General features: G+C 44.4%; 1 protein-coding gene across 5 annotated transcripts in view; it reads right to left on the bottom strand.

Annotated features, from left to right (window-relative positions):
- Positions 1–25,741, bottom strand: part of cdc42bpab (CDC42 binding protein kinase alpha (DMPK-like) b) — a 93,248-nt gene extending 67,507 nt beyond the window's left edge. The window contains exons 1-2 of one of the 5 annotated variants that reach the window (XM_029251331.1): positions 25,712–25,741; positions 17,352–18,013 (exon numbers count right to left, since the gene is read on the bottom strand). In XM_029251331.1, the coding sequence (XP_029107164.1) occupies positions 17,352–17,532 (181 nt within the window). In that variant the 5' untranslated portion in view covers positions 17,533–18,013; positions 25,712–25,741. The other 4 variants (XM_029251326.1, XM_018735192.2, XM_029251333.1 and 1 more) reach the window with 4 other exon arrangements.
- Positions 25,742–26,018: the final 277 nt, after the last annotated feature.

Here is a 26,018-nt window from a genome sequence, read left to right as displayed (position 1 = left end):
TTTACGAGTAACAGGAGTTGTGGTTTAGGGGGTCAAGAAATTACGTGCAAATTTCCAGATTCGCGAGGGGGCTGCACCCCAGCCCCTCGCAAATACCGAGGGCTGACTGTAGTAACAAGATTAGAACTTTAGGGTTTTGAACATTCACGCTGTATTCATACAAAATAAGTAATGGGATCAAAAGCACTGATCAATGGATTTCAATATAATCTAAATACAGAAATGGATCTTGAAGCAAATCAAGCAAGAACTCACCGGAAACAATTATGATGCTGACTTTGTATATCTGACACATCATGGAAAGATTGGATTCCCTTCAAAAAACTAACATTTGAAAAGGTTGAGCAGAAAAGAGGACAACCAGCAATCGGGTGGACAGACTGAATCGCAGCGACTATACATACACCTCTTTAAATTCTAAGGACACAAGCAAAGGATAGCTCATTCTGGAGGTGCTCTGTGTGGTCACCAAGAGTGGAAATTGACCTAATGGGACTTAAAAAGTTATTGAAGTATTTGAAGTGTGACCAGATTTCGAAGTCACAGTACAATAGACACAGAATTACTCCCTCACTAGTGAAAAGTACGCACTTTCCAGATTAAAACAAAAAAGTTTGCAGCAAGCCACACCTGCATGTCAGTTTTCCATTTTAACTGAGCTCATGATACTCAGACTTCCATACCAGATGACTACTGCTAAAATTAGAGAGCACAAAATTACAACTTTCTCCTGCAAGTAAAAAGCAGGGTGAAAAACACTATAAATACTGATCTCTGCTCCTGTAGTGCAGCACATTTCTAGGCCAGACCCAGTCCCTAAGGCTGCAACTGGATGCTAATTATACCCCCAAAGTTATGTCACAGCTGGGAATTCTGATTGTATGCATTCTGGAAATATGCCTTACAACATACAAGCAATGGCATGTGCTTCCAAACATGGGTGCACATGCTTGTGTAGACATACACACACACACACCAGTCAGTACACCAGTCAGTCCAAGCAAGCTAAAAACACCCTCTCTGTGCATCTCCTTCCAGTTTCTTCAGTTCAAGGGCCTGCATGCAATAAGGCTTATTCATACCTAATATATGAATCTATTAACTCCACAGTAGCCTACTGCAAGGTTCCTCAGATCAGATTAACAAGTAGAAGGTCAGCATACACATAAGTGTGTCAGCTTGCCACCAAACAAGTAGCTCCTCAGTGGTGTACTGGAAAAGATGTCAAAATTAGATATGGTCTAAAAAAATGACTGATTCAACCACATGAGTGATTCTATTAGGTATCCAATTACAGAGCTCAGTCCTGAAAGCACATACATTCACTCTGTATAGGAGTTTGGCAACACTTCTGAAGAATAAATCCTATATTGTTGGTGTGGTAATGTGAACTGCCATGTTCTTCCTGTCTACCTCAGAGGAATGACATTAAGTCACCTGCCATGTCGCTGCTTTCCAAAGCACCCCTGGTCTATACTTCTGATCAGAAAAGTGAGCGTGGGTAGGTGGGAGCTGAGAAATTGACAGGCACTTTACACATATTAAGAACAGTCGACCACACCAAATGATTGACACTTGATTAGGAGTGTGATGACATCTTTATGTATAAGACAATGAATAACTTTTAAGCATGGACCTTTTATTTTATTCTGACCTTTTTCCATTACAAGCACTAGACTGATTTACCTACAGTTTTTTGGTATACAAGCACCAGACTGATAACTTTTTGTACAAATTTTTGGTAGTTCTTCCAAAGTGTGATCATCCCTAGCATCTGGCAGTGCCATAGTGCTTAAACAACAGCAGAGAAAATGCTGAATAAGCAGAAGTCTTCAAAAAGGAGACAGAGCGAGTCATGGATGTTTTAGAGTTCAAGATGCATTTAACATATATCTGCAGACAGGTCTACTGCCCAGATCACAAGCCCTTTCCCTTAGCTACCTGGCAAAAAACCCGCCAAAGTCAACATGTAATAAGCTAGCCAATACACCTAGTGGATTTCCCAGCATTGCCAGGGGAAAGAAGATTCCAAAGTTAGCTCTGTCTCCCAATGCCATCTTTCATTCTGATGGCAACAGATGTGTCCCATGGTACGTCTGTAGGCAGTAGGACACAAGGCAATTTACAGCGGACTACCGTAGTAACAGAAACAGGCTTGATAAGGAAGGGCAGTGGACCTCTGTCTAGACACCGGCACACAGTGCTACGGGTCAGTGAGTAAACCATTTACACCGGCATGAATTTTGTTCCCCTCAGAAAGACAACTTTGGCAAAGAGAGCTGAGGAGCAAGGGAAGGTCATGACCATTTTACAGTGGTAACGTCAGTTTCCAAAATAAAGCAAATGCCCATTGTGCTGCAGATTATGTGTAGTTAACACCACTTTCCTTCAGTATCAAAGAGTCAAGTTTTATTATGGATTTTTTTTCCCCTTTTCATACTTTTGGGGAACTGTAAACTCATTTGTAATACAGGCAAACTAACAGAGAGAGAAAAATTGCTTTCTGGCTAGGCCCTGCGTGGCCTTCCTGCTACTGCCATCAAACCTCTGCAGCTGATACAGAACACTGCTGCACGAGTTGTGTTTGATTTGCCAAAGCATTCCCACGTATCTCCACTACTCTTTTCTCTGCACTGGCTTCCTATAGCTGCCTGGATCAAATTAAGACCCTGGTTATTGTCTACAAATGCATCAATAGAACTGCTCTCAGCTATTTACAAGACTTGATCAACCACTACACGGCAGCCAGACCCCTTTGCTCGTCTACTTCTGCTCGCCTGGTGGTCCCGCGCACGAAAAGTAAAGCACGGAGGTTCTAAGTTCTGGCTCCGTTGTGGTGGAATGACCTCCCCCTCTAACTCAGAACTGCAGAAACTCTGTCTACACTCAAGAAGGATATGAAAACCCACCTTCTCCGGACTCACTTCGCCCAAAATCTCTCCAGCTCATGTATGGTGTAAATGTTCATGCACTGTAACTTCATGATCATCCCCAGATAAGCCTTTACATAGCCGCTACTCCTGTATTGTATCTGAATGTTTGTTTGTGTACCTTATTATTAAAAAAAAGTTTTGTAGGAGGTTATCAGGATTCAACTATCCTGCATTTTATGCAACTACTCAAGCAATGAACATTGGTGCATCAACTGGAAAGGGACAAACTAGGTTTACTTAATCACATTTCTGCAGCAATGTCTCTTTCTCTTAATGTAATGCACAAATTGTATTTTCGCTGAGATGTATGCTGCTTTGGAGAAAAGCGCCTGCTAAATGAATAAATGTAAATGTAAATGACTATCAAAGGTCAAAAACTTGTGTAAAATACTTTCTCTTAAATCCTTAGTCCTCAAGAAAAAAAGCCTCACTCTTCCAAAGACCATGTTATCTGCCCTCTCTGAACTCTCCTCTCATAATTAAGCATGTACCGCAGGGCCATGTGTTAACAGCACTCACAAGCAGAGGCCTATCTTCTTGCCTTGACAAATTTGACATGTGAAAGCCATCTAAACCAAAACTAATCTTATTATCATAGTCAGACCAAAAGCAGCCAAGACCTCCTTTGTGAATACATGACTTTTTGCTGAATTGCATCAACATCACATCACCGCAGACAACTAAAACAGAAATAATTACTAAAAAAAAAAAAGACAAATCATTTTCAGAAATGTATTTAAGAAGTCAGTTATATTCCATTTCAGGTTTTTATATTGTGTGTCAAAAGTGATAACACCAATAAATTTAAGACTGTACACAGAGGAAATTTACCAAAATCACTAATTTTTTTTAAAAAAAATCATTTGACAGCTGCCAAAATTTTTACAGGTTCAATTTTTATTATTAAAACATATCACAAAGCAAATCACCTTCATAACAGTCTCTCATGGGATTCTACAGCCTGAAACAAACATTTATTTTCTACAGCGTATTCCCATAGACCTTCTCCATTAGACTGCTGCAACTGCAGACTAAATTACATATAGCAGGGGTGCAGCCCATAGCCTGGGGGGGACAGGGAGTCGTAAATAAAACAAACCGCTGAGTCAATCTTCTAAGGAGCCCTACGTACCATATGAAGGCAAGGGATCGAGAGATCACTCATTCTTCCTTTTTAGGTTAGGAAGGAGGCCCAGAGCACTGCCACATTGCTTTCTCAGAGCTACATCCACATAAAAGCTATGTCCAAAAAAGTAAGTGTTTCTTTCATTCCGCTGATAACAGATAATACAAAAACCATGTTGGTCGAGACTCCGTGCAAAGAGGAAAACAAACACTGCTAGTGCTGTAAGTCTTCAACCAAGACTGGGAAAATCTCACAGCGAATGTAAGTAGGGTCTGGCATCCAAGCAAAAGATGACATCACTCAGGAATTCACAGATGCAGGCCTGTAACCCAAAGGATGCCTGCTTGGATCCCAGGTGAGGAGAGGGCCCTGCCATATTATCCAAGAGGGGAAAGCTTGTCCTTGGAGTACCTCCGGGCTAACAGTAGTGTGAATGAGGCTGCGGGGAAGCTGTCCTCCAGTGCAGCGGAGATGACAGCTGTTGGATCACAGGATTTCCTGCCACCATGTCTGTGGCTTCCTAAGGTGCGACAACAGGAACAGCCAAGCACACAAGAGGGGGACCCTCCAATCCCTTCCCAAAATAGTGCCATTCACAGACATGCAAACACAGTGACAAAGGGCAACACAGATAACCAACAGGATGCACATAGTCCACAATTAAACCACAAATACAAGGGTAATTTAACACACAGTAGGAGTCAAATGTGCGAGTACACCTAAATAATACTTTCATAGGACAAATTGGACAGAACAGTAAAAGCAAAGCAATCCACAAGTGTCTCACATCTGTGAGTTGCTGCAGAGTGGCTAGAAAGACTTGTTGACTGATTTCCTGCTAAAACTTGTTAACCAAATTCCGTGTGGAAAAAACACTTTCCACTTGTACCATTATATTTCTTCAGTCTTGGCAACTGTTGCCATCAGCAAAGAGCAAAAGATGTAAGGAGCCATACTTGATCACCCTGGGCAACCACCACATAACACCGATACCAGTGTTCTTTCCACTCCACAGGAACGTTGCACTGGAAATGACTCCAACAGTGACACCGGCATTTAGCAAAACCCTCACAGCACTGGATTGGAGACTATCAGAACAGAACAGACTGACATTGCCCAAATATCATGCAGAGAAGGATACAGCCAGGTAAAAAGGCACCTTCAAACATTTGCGAAATGTGAAACATTAAAAATACTAAAAATCATGTGTCCTGGCATTTGTTACATGAATACCAGTTTGTTCAATTGTCAGTGTTAATTAGTGTTAGTAACGTGCTACAGTTTCAGTTTTGTAAGGACACCTTTAGCTGAACATGCCACCCTGATTTGCATGAATCTCAACCTACTGATGAATCTCAGATATGTTAAGGGCTGTTACCAGGTATAGGATAAGCCTCTTGCAATCTGGAGACACACCAGGTTGGAATTCTGTGAAACTGAGCCAACCAATTTACAAAGCAACTGGCATTAAGTTTACCTTTAAAGTGAAGGGGCAGAATGGATGAGTAGAAAATGAAATATGACTTTGCAGTTCGGTTGCCATTTTTATAACTGAAATGTATAATTAAACAAGATAATTAGTAAGAAAAGCCCTAGGTTTGCATTTTTGTAAACTTAAAACAGATTACTAGGCAAAACTGTAACACCGAATGTGCCAAAAGCAAATATTAGCTGTATAAACACCTAACGGTAGTCCTACTCATTGAAATACAGGTGTTCCTGGAAACACCGCCACTTAGTCATTATTTTCCACATCTTGCATTTATATCTACTTCAGTGATCATACTGGACATGTCTGGTGGAGGGGGGTAAAAATAATCACTGCCTTCTCTTTAATGTGCTCTTTAATGATCTCTTTCCCTTGAAAGGTGCCACTTACATACCATTACCCACATTTACTGCATGTGCTGTGACAACTAGTCCTACCAGAACTGCGTACAGCGTGCGTGTGCATAATAAGGACAATTACTTACAGCATAACAGTATCATCTCTTTCCTTAGATTACATTTTACAACAGGCTATCAAGAGGCCATAGCCTCCAGACAGAGCTGGAAAGACAAAAATCTGTCAAATGACCTATTAGTGAATCAGACAACTACTGAAAGAATGGGTTCAAATCTTCACCTCAGTGCATGCAAAACAATGTGAATCCTTCCATCCAGAGTGATAAACACGACATTTAAATTGCATCTACAGCAGCATTCGACACTGTCAATCACCGGATTCTACTCTCCTCTCTTAACCAAGAGATGGTTTGAGTCCTCTCTGACAGATCCTATCAAGTGGTCTGGCGGAGCTCACATTCTTCTCCTCTGCCTCTCTCAACCAGTGTTCCGCAGGGCTCGGTATTGGGTCCTCTTCTTTTCTCCATCTACACCTCCTCCCTCGGTCCGGTCATAGCCTCCCATGGATTCAAATACCACTGCTATGCTGACGATACCCAGCTCTTCCTCTCCTTTCCACCTGATGCGTCAGACATCTCCGCACGCATTGCTGCCTGTCTATCAGACATCTCTTTATGGATGTATGATCACCACCTCCAACTCAACCTCTCCAAAATAGAGATTCTTTACCTCCCAGCTGGCCTATCCTCCTGTCACAACCTCTCGATCAAACTGGACAACTCACTCATTTTGCCTAGCTCCTTCACTAAGAGTCTGGGAATAACGATTGATGCAAGTCTGTCATTCTCTCAAAATATCAAAGCCACAACCCGGTCCTGCAGATACATCCTGCATAATATTCGTAGGATCCGTCCCCACCTCACTACTGACTCCACCCAACTACTTGTCCAGGCCATGGTGACTTCCCGTCTGGACTACTGTAACTCTCTCTTGTGTGGCCTTCCTGCTAATGCTACCAAACCTCTGCAGCTGATACAGAACGCTGCTGCTCGAGTTTTGTTTGATTTGCCAAAGCGCTCCCATGTATCTCCTCTACTCATTTCTCTGCACTGGCTTCCTATAGCTGCCTGAATCAAATTCAAAACCCTGGTTACTGTGTACAAATGCATCAATAGAACTGCTCCCAGCTATTTACAAGACTTAATCAACCGGTACACCCCAGCCAGGCCCCTTCACTCATCTACTTCTGCTCACTTGGTGGTCCCGCGCACGAAAGGCAAAGCTCGGAGGTTCTCGGTTCTGGGTCCGCTGTGGTGGAATGACCTTCCCCTGTCACTCAGAACTGCGGAAACTCTGCCTATTTTCAAGAAGGGTCTGAAAACCCACCTTTTCCAGATCCACTTCACCCAAGATCTCTCCGGCTCATTTATGGTGTAACTGTTCATGCATCGTAACTCCATAAGCATCCCCAGATACAACCTTTATTCAGCCATTACTCTGGCATTGTACTTGCTCATTTGTGTATCTTAGAATATTTTAAAAAAATAAATAAATAAATAAATAAATAAATAAATAAATAAAAATTGGTGGGAGGGTATCGGGATTTGTCTATCCTGTGTCTTATGCACCTACTCGAACGATGATCCTCAGTGCAGCAAGTGGTAGGGAACAAACTAGGTTTGCTTGAGACTTTCATGTCTGCAGCTACGTCGCCTTCTCTCAATGTAATGCAGAAATTGTACTTTTGCTGAGATGTACGTCGCTTTGGACAAAAGCATCTGCTAAATAAATAAATGTAAATGTAAATGCATCCTTTCTATGCCATAGATTACTTGAGCATCTGAGAATTTTCATATTCATAATATTAACAATCATAATATTCTGTCAGGCAAGAACACTGGCAGGGTGACATTGTCTGGTGGAAGACTGCAGTACAGAGGCAGGAAGGACCCTTTGTGGGAGGCAGCATTTGTGAGAATGGGGCAAGGCTATGCAAGATACTGTCTGGTTCAGATCACAGGTCCAGCACAAAATCACAGATATCATGCCACGTCTGCTGTATTAAACAATTGTGCTTGTGGGGAAAAAAATGCCCCATCCCTGTCATGAAGTTGTGTGAATGTCTTCTCTACAAGTGATAATTACATTTCCTATTCCATAAAGTGGCACAGCTTGTTTCCCAGATCCAAGGAAGCAGTGAAGCACTGACTGCATACAGAAAGAAGTGCCTGCAAGTTTACAATCAGGTCACGTTTACAAGATGAGAGAGGACACACCCTTGAGTGGGGGAAAAGGCCTGCACTGCGCACAGTGTCACAGTGCACAACCCGTGGATGCTCCTTATTTCTGAGATAAAAAGCAACTTAAGATGGCTTGTGGTCCAACCCCCACCCTTAATGGACTCTGCCCCGCTGATATAACAAACCCTACCTCATGGGCAAATGACAAAACCTCTTCTCCAGATTGTGGGCCACGCCCTTCAGTGCCAGACTCTGACACCCTTGTGACAGACCAGCCCTGCCTTGTGTCAAAAGACATGGAATAGTGCATAATAAACTGGAATACCAGGTATTTTATCAACATTCACAATTTCATGCCATCTAGCGATTATACAGTCTGGAATGTCTAAATTTTATATTTACTAATACCACACCAAGCTAGTGAATGAACAGTCAAGAAAATTATTTCCAGAAAAAATAAGTTCCTATATGAGCCGTCAAGTCAAATTTACAGTGATGGATGCATAGCAAGAGAGACGGATACAAAAATTGAACAGGAAGAGAGGGGAAAATGAGCAAACAGAATGAATCAGAGAAACACTGAACGTCTGAAACAGAGGAGTAAGACCATGAAGGAAACAGAGACGCAAAGGGGGAGGGGGTGGAAGAGGCGCAGAGTATAAACAGATGTCCCAAACAACTGCAGCAGACACCCATCGCATAGCAGGGCTTCTCCACATTCCACAAGCCAACTATGAGGGCATGTGCCCTGAGTCAGCGCTTCCTTTCACACGCAGTCCAGCCAGGAAAATGTGCACCCGTGCTTGCAACTCCACAATACCGAGTGCACCACAGCACCAGTGCTGTCTTCTCCTATCAGCCACTGCCACCAGTGCAAACATAAAGCTTGAGGTAGATATGGACCTGAAAGAGGTCCAGTGCTAAAGCTTGTATGGGAGTCTCTGAGGAGGACCAGGTTCATCAGATTAGATTTAGCAAAAGGTCTATTATATAGCCAGCTGGAAGTATGCAACATGCCTTAGGGCTAGCATTACTCCCTAGTCACATGCTTAAAATGCAGTTCAGCCTTCTCAGTTGAGGCTTTCCATAAAAAGATTAAAAAAGCTCTGCAGTGATTTAGCTAGAAACCATGCCTTAGGGTGAGCTTATAGCTGAAAGCAATCAAAAGATCAAATTCACTGTCAAGAGAGCCCACTGGACATATCACATTCCATTAATTGGAACAATTCTTTAGATCTACATAATGTTATCCTATTTCTTTATCAAAGAGAAAAACACAAAATATATAGTGCAATATCAGCAAAATATTACAACATTTTGAACATTATGATTATGTATCCCAGAAAATGAACATTTCTATGTCATTAGTATAAAACGCAAAAAGGGACTAGTTACGTAAGTGACAATAATCACAATTTCACTAATATCAAGGACTAAAAGTAAAAATGGTAATCTTAAATGACATTAAAACAAAAAAGGAATGACACACAGCACATGTCTGCTTCAGAGAAATAACTGCATAAGGGCTACACAGCAAATCTGATCAGTCCATATGTCAAACCTTACTCAGACAATGGCAACTATTGCAATTTCAGTCGCATCCTCACCCACTTAATGACAGAACTGGACTAAAATTTATCATAATACATTTTGCTGACTTTAAGCTCACTTTTCATTTTAGTTCAATCCTTCACTATCAAAAAGCAAGCAATATCAGAACCTAATTTTCTCAAAAATCTTTTAGTGTAACAAAGGCAGAGCTTCACCGAGAGTTTTTCTGCCAGGTATTTTGGTTGGAAAGCTAATGGATAAGGTGCAGCCGGTGGTTCCACAATGAGTGAACATTTTACCAAGACACTTCTAGTAAAAGGCCCAAAATTCATTATGTAGGATCAAGTAAAACCACATTTTAATCAGAGCAGGTCACCAAACTCATACTTCATCAAAGCATCTATCCACTATGAGTAACTGTTCCAGTGGTCCACAGCCTATCGTAGAGGCCTAGGGAGCAAGGCACTGCATACCCTGGATGGGACACCAGTCATGGAAACATATGATTTTACACCTTTGCTAGCTACTAGAAAGGCCAAAACTGAGCTTGTCAGCCAAACAATAATAAATAAAAACCCAAGAGCTAGTATTTAAGGAGTATTTCTTCCTGAGGTCCACTATACTTTGAATTTATCCATATCTCCTGAAATGTACACTTGTTCATATTCTACCACAGTGGATGATTTAAGTCTCCAACGTTGAAGTGCAAACCTCTCCATGCAACTCTGTGTCCCTTCCACATTTTGCGGACAGCAATATTACAGAAACTACTGATATCAAATGATGTCAAGCACTACTCCTTCTGCATGGCTGAACTGCCTGAGGGGTGGCTTATCTATGAATATCATATTAATACCATGTGCCTTTCTGCTTTAAACACAGGGAAAATGTCAAATCCACCAACTTTGGAGAAAGAGCAGGTGGGCTACTCACATTCAATCCCAAAACATGTCTTTATATATGACATATTCCCATAAAGAATTGCGGGTTTCTTAATACTGCTTTCCCCACTTTCTATAGAATAATGGCCTAAAAAAGGATCAACTAAAAATTTACCCATCAACCCAGTGAAATAAGTACTCACTGTTTTGCCACTAGAGATGAGAATTCTGTGCCAAATCCCTGAGCAAGTGTTCATTTTTCCAAAAAAGGAATTGACTCCACCACAGACAATACCATTAAAACTGATTTTAAACTGAGGCTGACTCCCACTAAGTTCAAACTGAAACTATGGCAACTAAGCACAGTCAGATAGGGAAAGGCTGATTTGTGTTACATACACACATAACCAATCACACAAATAGAAATAACAACCAGTCTTGAACAACTTTGAAAACCACCCAGGAAACTCAATATTCCACCCATTGTTGGTGCTCTCTTGAAGCTATCGTTCAGTTTATCCCCCCTGAGGCCAGAGCTCTGCGCTTGTTTTGGGACAACAAGAATGCAGTCAAGACTGCCAGCTGGCAGCATGTCAATGACATCCAAACGCCAGAGAAACTTACATAAATTCATACTTTCTTCAGGAGAATTAAAACACTGTAAGTCTAGGTCACTGGTCTAGACTGTGTTGGCAATTGGAATAGAATGACTTAATTATTCCTTCTACTTTAAGTGACCTCTGGTTTAGAAAAACGACTTATAAATATATATAAAAGGATACTATTAAGTCTTGGATGTTTTCAGTCTCACAGTGAACACAAACAATGAAAGTGACTATAGTTCATGGTAATCTGCTGGGAAAATGGAGATATTCATCTACCACGAAAGAAGAGATGACTCCAATATGTTAAAATTAAATCTATGAACCTTCAGAGATTTGGAGAACACTGGCAGCCTTACACTGCCTGAGCCACAGAAAACCACTCAGACCATGATTCCATCAAACTGGCAGGCAGTTCTGCTTAACAAGACTCCTCCATCTCAACAAGTGCCTCTTGTCTTGGTAATCAATAGAATTAATTAAAAATGCTGAGTGGGCTATAAACAGTGACATGTCTGGATTTGTTGGTGAAAAGTAAATGCAGAATGTACGGTGTCAGGGCATGACTGACTACGAGGGCTCATCCATGACTAGAGTGTACATGTTCAATAGTAAAGCAGGCACTAAATAAAAAAAACTGATGAAGGGGATCATCAGTGATATGAATGGCGAGGCACTGCAAATAAACACTAAAGACTTTCTGCATCTCCATCATTACAGCAATAAACAGCACTTTATTAGTACTGTTACAGTAGCATTTTAAATACAGTCATCATCCTCATTTGAGTAATTGAGCTGACATAGATATGTTAATGAGGCACCTGACTCCTTGCTTGACTGACTAGGGCGAAAGCATCTACAGATGCATGTTTCTGCTCTCCTTCCACCAAAGCAAAGTCATGCTGACTGCATCATGATTCGTTTAAACATTTTATAATCAAGGAGAGCCACAAGGGCTTTACATATCTCTGGTGGTGACTGTTTACGATGTAATGATCTAGGACATAATTCTTATCTTAACAAGAACAGATCAATACAAGTCTTATTTTTCACTTCAGCCAATTGGTTTCCAGTACATAAAGCAATGTTTAAAAACAAACAATGACCAGTGTCCAGGCAAATCACCAGTGAAGATGCGGTCTGTACAGTGGTGACCAACTGGTGGCACAGAGTCTTATTTATTTATGAACCTCCACCTTACCTGGGAGTACAACTGTGATGAAAACCAATCCTGACCACTTAAAAAGTCTCCCATTCCATAAACTGGATTTATCAATGCTTTTTTTGCTCTCCTTTAATTAAGAGGTGCATCAGCTGAGCACAGGAGACATAAATAACATCTACGAGGCTGTACGAGCATTTGAGTTCCTCTGCATCAGCATGCAAACAAAGTGCCATGCTGAACACCATTGTTCTTCTGTCTTTGCATAATGCAAAACCTCAATATATCAAGCATATTCTCTAAAACACTGAGAGCGTATTAACACTGATAATTATGTCAATTTATTTCATGTACTTTGAAAATGCACACTGTATCTCATTTTTCAGTTCCTTACTTTCTTCTAGAATGCTAAAATTGAGAGAACTAAAATCCCAGACAAGCTAAAGCATATATTCCTCTTGAATGTAAAGATTTGGCATTAAGCAATTACAGTGACATCTGGACACATGCAAAGCAGCTTCAGAGATACGGGGCTGTTGAAAGCCACATTCATTAAAGCCCAATATGTGCAGGAAAAATACAGTTACAGTAAAGCACATTACAGCATGGTAAACTATGAAGTTAGGAAACTTTCACAAAATCTGGAAAGATGATTTACATTCATTCATTTTAATCCCACTTTTATCCAAAGCAGCTTACAATGTTAACATACCCACAATTATTGACCCATCTTTACAGCTGGGTAATTTTTCCTGGAGCAATTTTAGGGTAAGTACCTTGCTCAAGGATACTATAGCCAGAGATGAGATTTAAACCTATAACCTTTGGGTCCAATGGCAGCAGTCCTAACAATAATGCTACCAGAAGTCCCATTAGTAAATCACAACATATAAAATACCAAAAACACTACTGGATATGTAAATCCAAGAGTATTTAAACAGAGAATCAGTATTCTGCTGACTGAGGAAACTCATTAGTAATTTTATTAGCAGTCTGTGGATACAAAGAGGGATTCATCTGACAAGGAAGCCTTAGTGGTGGACTTCATCTTCCAGCACAGACATGAGGAATCTCGTCATTCTTCAGGACAATCCCTTCTCTGCTCAACACCCTTCACCCCTCAGCCCACCATCCAGTTACGCCAAGGATCAAGCATGAGCTTGCAGATTACCCTTGTGAACCATCTGCACAGGATTCAGGAATTCAGTGCAACCTTTTCTGATCAAATTCACATTCTTCAGCTAACACAGAACAATACACTTCACTGGGATGCAGGTCTATAAATGATACGAACACATACTGGATTCTTGTAAATGAGTCCAATCCAACAATGATCATAAGCAAATTTAAGAAATTTATGAAAAACAACTCAATGGTTATCTTTTTCTATTATGATGCATGTATACAGGCATGACCATACCTCACTTTAAAGATCATTTTACGGAAAAGCAAACCAAATGCCTGTATTCTCAGTGCCAGTCATGAGGAAATAGTAAAAACAATCAGTAGTTCTTTCCTGCTATGACATCATTCCCTCAAACCCAAGTGCTTCCTACAGCTGCAGTGACTTCCTATACCTGTCATCATAAACTACTCCTCCTCAAACTGTCCTTCCAGAAACCTTTTAGATCCTCACCTCCACATTCCTTCTCTTTATAGGTAATATCACATTCCACAGACCCAACTTTTCACCCAGATCTTCTCCACACCCTATCAGATGTTCAGCAATGAAGCTCAATTGCTCTGGAAAGCTGAGGTATCCTAAAAAAATAACCAGGGTGATTGTCAGATCTCCCAGGACAAAGTACAGGAAACCTGCAGGTTCCTCTTTCGGTCAACACCAAACATTGACAAAACAGCTGAGGTGTCTTTCAAAGTCACCTGAGCTCTTAAAATCAGCAAAAGAGTTCTGACATGTTTGGTTCTCCCGCTTTCACATGTCAAAAAATGTAAGTACACTTCGGTCTGCTTGCAGGTGTTGCAGTCATGGTTGCCACAACAACTAAGCCTTGAAGCATTAACAGCACTGAGGGGAGACAGAAATACAGGTTTTCATATGTCTAGCAACCTCCTGTGCGTAACAATTCTTGTGTGTTTGTCTGGTGCAAAGAAATCCTCCACCCCTGCATTGTCCTTCAAAGCAACCAGGTGTAAATGTACCTTAGTCTGTAAATAGCTACTGCACTAAGACAGGGAGCAACTGGGCTCTTCCAGCAATGGTTGTTTTGACTCTTTCCATTCATGTAAGGAAGTTCATTTGTCACTTGAGCTCTACTTCAAATAAACATGTGGAAAGCTCCAAGCGAGGAGGGTCCATCCACTCACAAACACCATATGCTCCCCTTCACCATGTGAGGGCAGTTCAACTTACTTCAGCGACATACATTAGCATGAAAAATATGAAAGTGTCTTCTTTGATGGAAATGGCCATTTTGCAAGCATTTATGAAATACAGCACTCACTCGCTCATTATCGATAACCATTTATCCTAAGCCAAGACTGCAGCAGCCTGGAGCCTATCCCAGATGCATAGAGTGCTAGGCTAGGCAGAATACACAACAGGCAAGATACCAGTCCACTGAAGGGTAGCCAAACACATAGTAACTCAAAGGTACACACTGAGGAAATTTAGATTCACCAATTCACCTTCATCATGTCTTTGACACTGGAAAAATACCAGAGCACCCTGATAAAACCCAGAGGCAAACACAAGGAGAACACACTAATTCTGCACATAAAGATCGGGACTCAAACATATGTTCAATCACACAGCACAGATAAGGCTGTTGTTTAGGGAATAGCTGGTAGTGTAGTGGTTACAGCTATTACCTTTGGACCCAAAGGTTACAGGTTCAATTCCTACCTCTAGCTGTAGTACCCCTAAGCAAGGTACTAACCCTAAATTGCTTCACAAAAAAAATCACCCAGTTGTATATGGGTAAATGACTATAAGTGGCTTTCGGTGGAAAAAAAGCTTCAGCTAAATATAGTGATGGTGGTCAGGAAACAGTAATCAGACATTGTCCTTGGTAGACTGAACTGGGTGTTTTCCAAAAAAACTTCTGAATTAAAAAAAAATAAACTTCAACATTTAACTGGCATCCGACCGCAAATTACCAATGCCTTTGGAAACATTGCATGTAGTATGAACATTTTCCACAAAGCCATCCAATGTAACTAAAAACGACTAATAACCAAGTATCTATTAATCTAAGGATCTATGTATAGAAGCATTGGACATATCTGTCCGATCTGTGCCTTAAAAAAAAAAAAAAAAATCAGATCCGTTGTAATGTTCACTTCACATCCCTGAAGCTAAAGGCCAGTTATGAGCACAGTAATCAAGTCAGGCAGAAAAGACAAAGGTGTGGAAAGTAATCCTTGCATATGTAAGACTGGAATTTACATTAACAGATTAACATTAATATAGTACAAGACATATTCCATCATAAAGTCTACCCATTACAGAAATACCTTATTTTAATTTTACACAAAAATTATATAAAAAGAATATTAAAACATTTTATTTCAAGAACAAAATTACACAGATAAATTGAGACACTACTAGCTATATGCATTTAATTCAGTCATCAAATTAAGCACAGAGGGCTATTCTAACAGTTTGAGCAAGTTAGCAACCAAAGTATCATAATGTTTAAGGGTAGACAATTTAATAAGTTTGAATAGTTATTTACAAATGTATAAAAAAAAAAGGGGTAATTTTAACTGTGTCAACTGAGCATCTTGATCAGAGGTACTACACAGTGGGAGCTGGATCTGAACTAGGAATCTTAAGATTTCACCACGTATATTAAAGCGTTTTAAACTCTACTAGCAGACAGAATAAAACTTGAAATCATAACAAGGAAAAGTCAGTAGACACTCTAGGGAGAGGAGATGCTGTAATGTTTGCTGATGTTGCCTCTCTAATCTGAAGCTCCTGGGTTTCAATCCCTTTCATCTGATCAAGGAACAAACTCTCATTACTAATGCGAAGACCTTGCTGTATAAATGGGGTAATCATGATGTTACGTTTACCATGTAAGTTACCTTACAGGTAAAAAGGTTAACGGTCCTAATAGCTGACAGTGAGATGCAGCCGCCGAAGGTCACCCTGTCCAGCACCCCCAGCAGCCGCGCCGTCTCCTCACCGAGCAGCTCGGTTGCTTCAATTGCTGTTATTCTTCGACATTAAGTCTCTTTTTTGTGTTTCGTGAAGAAACGTGATGGAGAAGCACGACGAAACTGCAAATCTCACGGAGGAGATGCACCTGTGTGTGTGGCCCAGCTCAACTAAAAACCCACACATTGAGAAAACCCATTTGTTGTGCAGCAACCAAAACTCGTACACCTCATTCACCATTTGATCCATAGGATGCTTTTTTCAAAATTATTTTCCTTTTATCACTCGAGCTGGAGACAGCAGGCCTCAAGAACAGACATGTCAGCTTTGTTTGTGAAGGACGTGCACCGCAAATGTCCTGTCAGACACTTAGTCCATCCCAGCGAGACACACAGGTAACCAATTATAATATTTATATAAAATAAATATTTAACAAAAAGCTCACTAAAGGAGTATTAGGAGTATTATTATTTTATGTGTGCATTTTCGGCCCTTCGCGCCCCGGCTTCACCACCTCGGTCGAAGAACTGACTCTGAGGCAAATACAGCGCCGACAGACGCGGCACGTTCACCGACACCGGGTCACTCTTTGTTTGAGCCGGAACCGAGCAAAAAATGAGGGCAGGTTAAAATTATGACGTGAAATTGTGCTCTGTGAATCAGGATTTCGGGTGTGTTTTAAACTCGGGAGAGGTGAAGGGAGTGTAGGTGTGCACAACAACCGTGACAATATAATCATGAGCGTGCGCGCGCTGTGCGACTCACACTAGGAGGACGATTCTGAGGGAAGCTTAACTATCCTCGTCAGCAAAGACACACAAACACATACAGAATCATGATTCCGGCAGGGCGGGCAGCGAAAGACAGACAGAGAGAGACGGCTCGTACCCCATTCGAGGAACTCGAGCACATTCTTCTCCCTGCGCAGCGGCGAGCTGTTGCACTCGTCGTGGAGACACACGAGCACGTCGAGCAGCGTCTCCACGCTGAAGCACTGCCCGTTGGACTGAGCCGGTCCGTCCAGCAGCAGCTTCTCGAGCTTCTTCAGACGCACCTCGCCCGACATCATCTCACACACAAACCCGGCGTTTTGTTTTGTCTTTTTAAAAAATCAACAGGAAAAATAGCAAGAACAAACAAGCAAAAAAAATCAAATGCGTCCAGGCTAAAGCAGGACTGCTGCACGCTACTCTTTTATTTTAAAAAGTAGAATCTCGGGAGCGGTCCGTGGTGGACTAATATGAAACGAACCATGGCCCTAACCGCGTGAATGATCCATCTTTTTCCCGGAGAAGTGTAACCGCGCGTCTCCTCATGTTATTAATCCGATGATGAGATGTGGAGTCGATGCACCGGGAAGCCGGACGAGGGTCCGCGGCTGTGACGCCTTCCTCGGCGGCCGGCTGCTTCTGACGGTGACGTAACGAGCGCGCTGGCAACAGAACGTGCTGCTTTCGCGTGGAAATCAGCCTCTCCCACGGAGCCACGGGCAATTCATCCTCGGGACAAAGAGCAACGCGAACTCGTCCCTCCACTCGATCATCGGTCATCTACAAGGCAACAGCCAGAAATGCATCAATGACAAAGTCTGCAGTGCTTTACAAAGCTCCGAGTGCCCCTCCTAATGTTCGCAGTGCGATGGAAGGAAGGTTTTTAACAAAAATCCCCAGATCTTTTTCTTCCACACTGACATTCCTTTTTTTCTGCTCCGGCAACATCCCCCGTTCTTAAAATGTTAAAACTGTGTTTTGCAGAGGATTTCTGCTTCGTTCCCAGCATTCCGCAGCGATGCCGCTCCCCGACGGCTCGGCTGTGCTTTGTTTCGGAGGAATACGTTGGTCTTCCTTCTCATATCGCTGAAGGGGCCTGTGTGTGTTCGTTCGCGTGTGTATGTGTGTGTGTGTGTGTGTGAGAGTGTTTCCACCCCCCCCCTCGGTACGCTGCCGTCCCTCCCTCCTACCGCTCACTGCTGCGGGCAGAACCCGAGCTCAACATGGCGACGGTCACAGTAGCGCCTGCAACTGCAGGGAATGCAGGGATACTGGAGGGACACGGAGGGATGCGAGAGGGAGGGCGACGCAGTGAATGGAAACTGCGCGCTTCGGTGGGTTATAACACACTCGATCGCTCTCTGATAGACTCTATCCTTCGTAGTAATTAGAAAGTAAATTCAGAAAATATTCAAGGGATTATCATTATGGAGTAAATCATACCGAGCTGTACTGAGCGATCACTCTCTCATCCGAGCATATCTTTAAAAATAACGTCTCTTAAATACCCCACGCACCAAAATTACCGTAATTATTATATTACTGTACCGTAACTAACTATAAGTGACAAGTTTGGAATTTTGTTTTAATCTGTAGATCTAAGTAAGGATGCGAGCATTGCAGGGCATCCTGAAAGACATTCGTCTACTAACAGCATTTTACATCACTTAGTTGGACAGAGGTAACAGAGTAATATTATTATTATTATTATTACACACACACACACACACATTTTCGGAACCGCTTGTCCCATACGGGGTCACGGGGAACCGGAGCCTAACCCGGCAACTCAGGGCGTAAGGATGGAGGGGGAGGGGACACACCCAGGACGGGACGCCAGTCCGCCGCAAGGCACCCCAAGCGGGACTCGAACCGCAGACCCACCGGAGAGCAGGACTACGGTCCAACCCACTGCGCCCCCTTATTATTATTATTATTATTATTATTATTATTATTATTATAATAATAATAATAATAATAATATGAACAGCGTCGAAAGACATGATGGAGTTCACCAGGGTCCGACGTGTCATTTGTTTGTCATTGCGAGACACAGTCACAGTGTGTTGGGAAAGGGTTACCGGGTGAAGCAGGTGTCTCACCTGGAGCTGTGGGTTTCGCGTGTTCCTCCCCGTGTTCGCAGCCCACGCCACGGACACGCGCGAAAGAAGGATCTGGACAACCGCGTCTTTTTCTCCCTGGTTAGCAAGCTAACCTCAAAAATGTGTGGCACCTCCACAAGAAAGGGCAAATGATTCAACTTCATGCCATGGTGCTTCATACCCCAGTTATGAGAGTCTGGACACTGGCAAAAATCAAATGTTTCTATTTTTAGCTCATTTCCCCGATCTGATAGTTATTATCAGTCCGTAAGAAAAGGTTATTTCTAAACATTTTGGAGGATTTTACAGTGAAACATATTGTATACATGTTGTATGTACCTATGGTGGGACAAAGAAACCTACACACAAATAAGAGGGGCCAACAGTCAAAGCACATCTGTGCTGTAAAAGATACTGTATGGTATTTTATATCATAGTGATATCTGAGGAAAATACCACTTTGGTATTTCCCTCAAAACACATAATCCAAAACTGCTTGTCCCATATGGGGTCATGGGGACCCAGAGCCTAACCTGGCAGCACAGGGCATAAGGCTGGAGGGGGAGGGGACACACCCAGGATGGGATGCCAGTCCGTCACAAAGCACCCGAAGTGGGACTCGAACCCCGGACTCGAACCCCAGACCCAACAGAGAAGAGGACCTCGCTAAACCCACTGCACCACTGCACCCCCCCTTCCCTCAAAACATTTTCTTTATCCATCCATCCATCCATCCATCTTCCTCAGCTTATCCGGGACCGGGTCGCGGGGGCAGTAGTCTAAGCAGAGCCCCCCAGACTTCCCTCTCCCCGCAAACCTCCTCCAGCTCCTCTGGGGGAACCCCAAGGCGTTCCCAGGCCAGCCGGGAGACGTAGTCTCTCCAACGTGTCCTGGGTCTGCCCCGAGGCCTCCTCCCAGGTGGGACATGCCCGGAACACCTCCCCAGGGAGGCGTCCAGGAGGCATCCGGAACAGATGCCCGAGCCACCTCAACTGGCTCCTCTCGATGCGGAGGAGCAGCGGCTCTACTCCGAGCTCCTCCCGGGTGACTGAGCTCCTCACCCTATCCCTAAGGGTGCACCCAGCCACTCTGCGGAGGAAACCCATTTCTGCCGCTTGTATCCGCGATCTCATTCTTTCGGTCATGATCCAGAGTTCATGACCATAAGTGAGGGTAGGAACGTAGATCGACCGGTAAATTGAGAGCTTCGCCTTACGACTCAGCTCCTTCTTCACCACAACAGACCGGTACAATGACCGCATTACTGCGGACGCCGCACCGATCCGTCCGTCAACCTGCCGCTCCATTTTTCCCTCACTCGTGAACAAGACCCCGAGATACTTAAACTCCTCCACTTGAGGGAGGAGCTCCCCCCTAACCCGGAGGGGGCAATCCACCTTTTTCCGACTGAGAACCATGGCCTCGGATTTGGAGGTGCTGATTCTCATCCCCGCCGCTTCGCACTCGGCTGCAAACCTCTCCAGTGCACGCTGTAAGTCTCGATTCGATGAAGCCAACAGGACCACATCGTCCGCAAAAAGCAGAGACAAGATCCTGCGGCCACCAAAACAGACACCCTCCGTTCCCTGGCTGCGCCTAGAAATTCTGTCCATAAAGATAATGAACAGAATCGGTGACAAAGGGCAGCCCTGGCGGAGTCCAACATGCACCGGGAACAGGTCTGACTTACTGCCGGCAATGCGAACCAAGCTACTGCTCCGGTCATACAAGGAACGAACAGCCCGTAGCAACGAGCTCTTAACCCCATAATCCCGAAGTACCCCCCACAGGATGCCACGAGGGACACGGTCGAATGCCTTCTCCAGGTCCACAAAACACATATGGACTGGTTGGGCAAACTCCCATGAACCCTCCAACACCCTAGTGAGGGTATAGAGCTGGTCCAGTGTTCCACGGCCAGGGCGAAAACCGTATTGCTCCTCCTGGATCCAAGGTTCGACTATCGGTCGGATTCTCCTCTCCAGTACCCCGGCATAGACTTTCCCAGGGAAGCTAAGGAGTGTGATCCCCCTGTAGTTGGAATACAATCTCCGGTCCCCCTTCTTAAAAAGAGGGACCACCACCCCGGTCTGCCAGTCCAGAGGCACCATCCCTGAACTCCACGCGATGCTGCAGAGGCGTGTCAGCCAAGACAGCCCCACAACATCCAGAGACTTGAGAAACTCGGGGCAGATCTCATCCACCCCCGGAGCCTTGCCACCGAGGAGTTTTTTGACGACCTCAGCAACTTCAGCCAGGATAATGGACGAGTCCCCCACCGAGTCCCCGGCCTCAGCTTCCTCTACGGAAGGCGTGTCAGAGGGATTGAGGAGATCCTCAAAGTACTCCTTCCACCGCCCGAGGACATCCTCAGTTGAGGTCAGCAGCGCACCACTTCCACTGTAAACAGTGTTGGCGGAACACTGCTTCCCCCCTCTGAGTCGCCAGACGGTTTGCCAGAATCTCTTTGAGGCAGACCGAAAGTCTTCCTCCATGGCCTCACCGAACTCCTCCCAAGCCCGAGTTTTTGCCGCGGCGACTGCCAGAGCCACACTCCGTTTAGCCCGTCGGTACCCGTCAGCTGCTTCAGGAGTCCTATGAGCCAGCCAGGCCCGATAGAACTCCTTCTTCAGCTTGACGGCATCCCTTACCTCCGGTGTCCACCACCGTGTTCGGGGATTGCCGCTGCGACAGGCGCCGGAGACCTTATGGCCGCAGCTCCGAACTGCCGCCCCGACAATGGAGGTGTGGAACATAGTCCATTCGGACTCAATGTCCCCAGTCTCCCTCGGGACCTGGTTGAAGCTCTGTTGGAGGTGGGAGTTGAAGACCTCTCTGACAGGGGCCTCCGCCAAACGTTCCCAACAGACCCTCACTATGCGTTTGGGCCTGCCAGGTCTGTCCAGCTTTTTCCCCTGCCATCGAATCCAACTCACCACCAGGTGGTGATCAGTTGACAGCTCAGCCCCTCTCTTCACCCGAGTGTCCAAGACATATGGCCGAAGATCAGAAGAAACGACTACAAAGTCGATCATTGACCTCCGACCTAGGGTGTCCTGGTGCCAAGTGCACTGATGGACACCCTTATGCATGAACATGGTGTTTGTTATGGACAAACTGTGACTAGCACAGAAATCCAATAACAACTCACCGCTCGGGTTCAGATCAGGGAGGCCGTTCCTCCCAATCACGCCCCTCCAGGTGTCACTGTCGCTGCCCACGTGGGCGTTAAAGTCCCCCATTAGAACGACAGAGTCCCCAGTGGGAGCGCTTTCCAGGACGCCCCCCAAAGACTCTAAAAAGGCCGGGTACTCTACACTGCCGCTAGGCGCATAAGCACAAACGACAGTGAGAGACCGTTCCCTGACCCGAAGGCGTAGGGAGATGACCCTCTCATTCACCAGGGTACACTCCAACACATGGCGGCTGAACTGGGGGGCTATTAATAAGCCCACACCCACCCTCCGCCTCTCACCCTGGGCAACGCCAGAATAGTGGAGAGTCCACCCTTGGTCGAGAAGAGTGGTTCCAGAACCCAAGCTGTGAGTGGAAGTGAGCCCGACTATATCTAGACGGTATCTCTCAACTTCCCGCACCAGCTCAGGCTCCTTCCCCGCCAGTGAGGTGACATTCCAAGTCTCAAAAACCAGAGTTGGCGCCCGAGGTTTGGGTCGGCCGGGCACTCGGCCCCAACCACCGCCCAAATCACAACGCACCGGCCCCTTACGGTCTCTCCGGCAGGTGGTGAGCCCACCGAAGAGCGGCTCCAAGTCTTGCCTTCGGGCTAAGCCCGGCCAGGCCCCGTGGGCATAGACCTGGCCACCAGGTGCTCGCATGCGAGCCCCCCCCCCCCCCCCAGGCCTGGCTCCAGGGTGGGGCCCCGGTGACCCCATACCGGGCAGGGTGAACAAGATCCTTGATTTAATAGTCATAAGGGGATTTTGAACATCTTCTTTAATTAAAGACAAAACTATTTGAATTGGGGGTGAAAAATCTTATTTCGCTGATTTATCCATCCATCCATCCATTTTATATCCCGCTTGTCCTAGTAGGGTTGTGGTGGCAGTAGGGAGAGCAGAGAGGCCCAGCCGCCCCTGTCCCCCCCCAACTTCCTCCAGCTCAGCCTGGGAGATCCCCAGCCGTTCCCAGGCCAACTGTGAGATATAATCCCTCCAGCGGGTCCTGGGCTGATCTCAGGGTCTCGTCCCAGTTGGCCCCCAAACGGAGGCACCCAGGGGGCATCCTTATCAGATGCCCGAACCACCTCAACTGGCTCCTCTCAATGTGGAGGAGTAGCGGCTCTACTCTGAGTTCCTCCCGGATGTCCGAACTCCTCACCCTATCACGGAGAGTGAGTCCCAGCACCCTGCGGAGAAAACTCATTTCAGCCGCCTGTATCCGCGATCTTATTCTTTCGCTCATTACCCAAAGTTGATGACCATAGGTGAGGGTAGGGGCGTAGACCGACCGGTAAATAGAGAGCTTCGCCTTATGGCTCAGCTCCCCCTTCACGACTACAGTCCGGTACAGCAATCCTATTACTGCTGCCCCTGCTCCCAGTCTGCAGCCGATCTCAAGATCCCTTCTCCCCTCACTTGTGAAAAAGACCCCAAGTTACTTGAACTCCTCCACCTGGGGTAAATTCTCTCCCCTTACCTGGAGGGGGCATGCCATCCTTTTCCGTGAAAATGATTCTGCTGATTTAATGGTGAATTTATTTATAGACACTCCTTCTTTCTGAAGATGACCTGTAATTTTAACAGATTACAGTTGATTTTACACCAATATGAGCTATTAAAACACTCAAAGCACAATAAAGTTAAAAAGTCTTTTTATGGGTCATTTTATACCGACTCTCAGCTTCTATTGTGACTATATATTTTTTCCAGATGACAGATTATTGACTGTAGAATAAGGCTTCATGTGCAGAAAAACTGAGACAATTTTAAAGGGTTCAGAGATCGATATGTCTCTGTCTTCAAATATTCCCTACTTGCCTTTTAAACCTGGTTTTAAACACACACACATTTTCAGAACCGCTTGTCCCATACAGGGTCGCGGGGAACCAGAGCCTAACCCGGCAACACAGGGCGTAAGGCCAGAGGGGGAGGGGACACACCCAGGACAGGATGCCAGTCCGCCGCAAGGCACCCCAAGCAGGACTCGAACCCCAGACCCACGGGAGAGCAGGACCATGGTCCAACCCACTGCGCCCCCCCCCCCAGTTTTAAACAATATTGAGTTATTTGATTTTAAATTTGTACACATTGCTTATTAACTAATTGATACACTGAATAACCAGACCAACTCAGCTCTCAAATAGTAGTGTCACTTGAAACCATGTCTCAGAAATCTGGTGACACTGTATCATCTGTAATAATAATGGGCTCTAAAGCAAAAGAAAAAAATGAAAAGGTTTGAAGTGCTGAAAGTTAAAGAGGGTGGCATGGTGGGACGACAAGTAGTGTTCCTGTCACACAATGTCTGGGTGGTGCGAGAGGATGTGAGTTTGGTCCCTGCTTGATCTGTGTGGAGTTTGCATGTTCTCCCCCTTGTTGTGTGGGTTTCCTCTAGGTGCTCTGGTTTCCTCCCACAGTACAAAGACATGCTGTTCAGGTTCACCCATAGCGTGTGAGCGACAGAGTGAGCGTGTTCCACTGATGTATGGATAAGTGACCCAGTGTAAGTAGTGTATCTAGCAGTGTAAGTCACCTTGGTGAATAAGGTGTGTGGGCTCATAACACTACATGGAATTCATTGGAAGTCGCTTTGGAGAAAAGTGTCTGCTAAGTGAAGATGCTAAAATGCATACAATTGTCTTTAAAGGCCACAACACTAGAAATTACAGTTTATCATAGTCATTCATCGCAGGAGAAACGCAGAATCCAATTGTGCAGTTCGGGGTCACGGTGATCCTGATCCTACTGCAGAATCTTAAGGCCCAAGGCAGCGTAGCGGGTTCGAGAACCAATTTCATGTACCAGGTGCAGTTTTGAGTCACAAATTCACTTGGAACAAACATTTTTGAAAGCATATAGGAAAATTCCACTGAAATGAACTGAGAAAATGTTTGTATATTTAAAATTTCGTAACTGCAATGTTGGTGGCAAGAGAACCCAGTGTAAGAATAACACAAAATTAGTGATGAAGGAAAAGGGACAGAAAAATTAGCATGGGGGATATGTTGTAAACACGCAGCTTTCAACCCGTGACTCTTTACTTGATTTTAAAGTGTCCAGAGTAGTTGTCGTGTTCTGAACTTGGTTTTTGTTTAGATTTTCTAAAAAACAAAGTTTCATGTCTGCTGAAAAACAGGCGAACCTTTCTTGACTCCGAAACGCATTCTTTTAGTTTCCCAATTTAAACAAATACTCACTTTGTTTTCAGGAGAATTCTCCATTCTGGACTTCGCTCGAACGCCAATTTCAGACGCAAATGAAATGGTGATTTGCTGACACCTGGTGTCGAAACCCTGTATTGCAGCATCTGCATTTCCCCTGGTTTTCCGCTTTTCCTGCAAAGTGCGCACCTTGTTTTACATTTACATTTACATTTATTCATTTAGCAGACGCTTTTCTCCAAAGCAACGTACATCGCAGAGAAAATACAATTTGTGCATTACATTAAGAGAAAGAGACATAGTTACAGACACGTGATTCTTAAGTAAACCTAGTTTGTTTCCT

The sequence above is a fragment of the Scleropages formosus genome, chromosome 1 (genome assembly GCF_900964775.1).
Source record: "Scleropages formosus chromosome 1, fSclFor1.1, whole genome shotgun sequence".
NCBI lineage: Eukaryota > Metazoa > Chordata > Actinopteri > Osteoglossiformes > Osteoglossidae > Scleropages > Scleropages formosus.
Note: the sequence above shows the minus strand (reverse complement) of the source record. Positions and strands in the feature narration are given on the sequence as shown.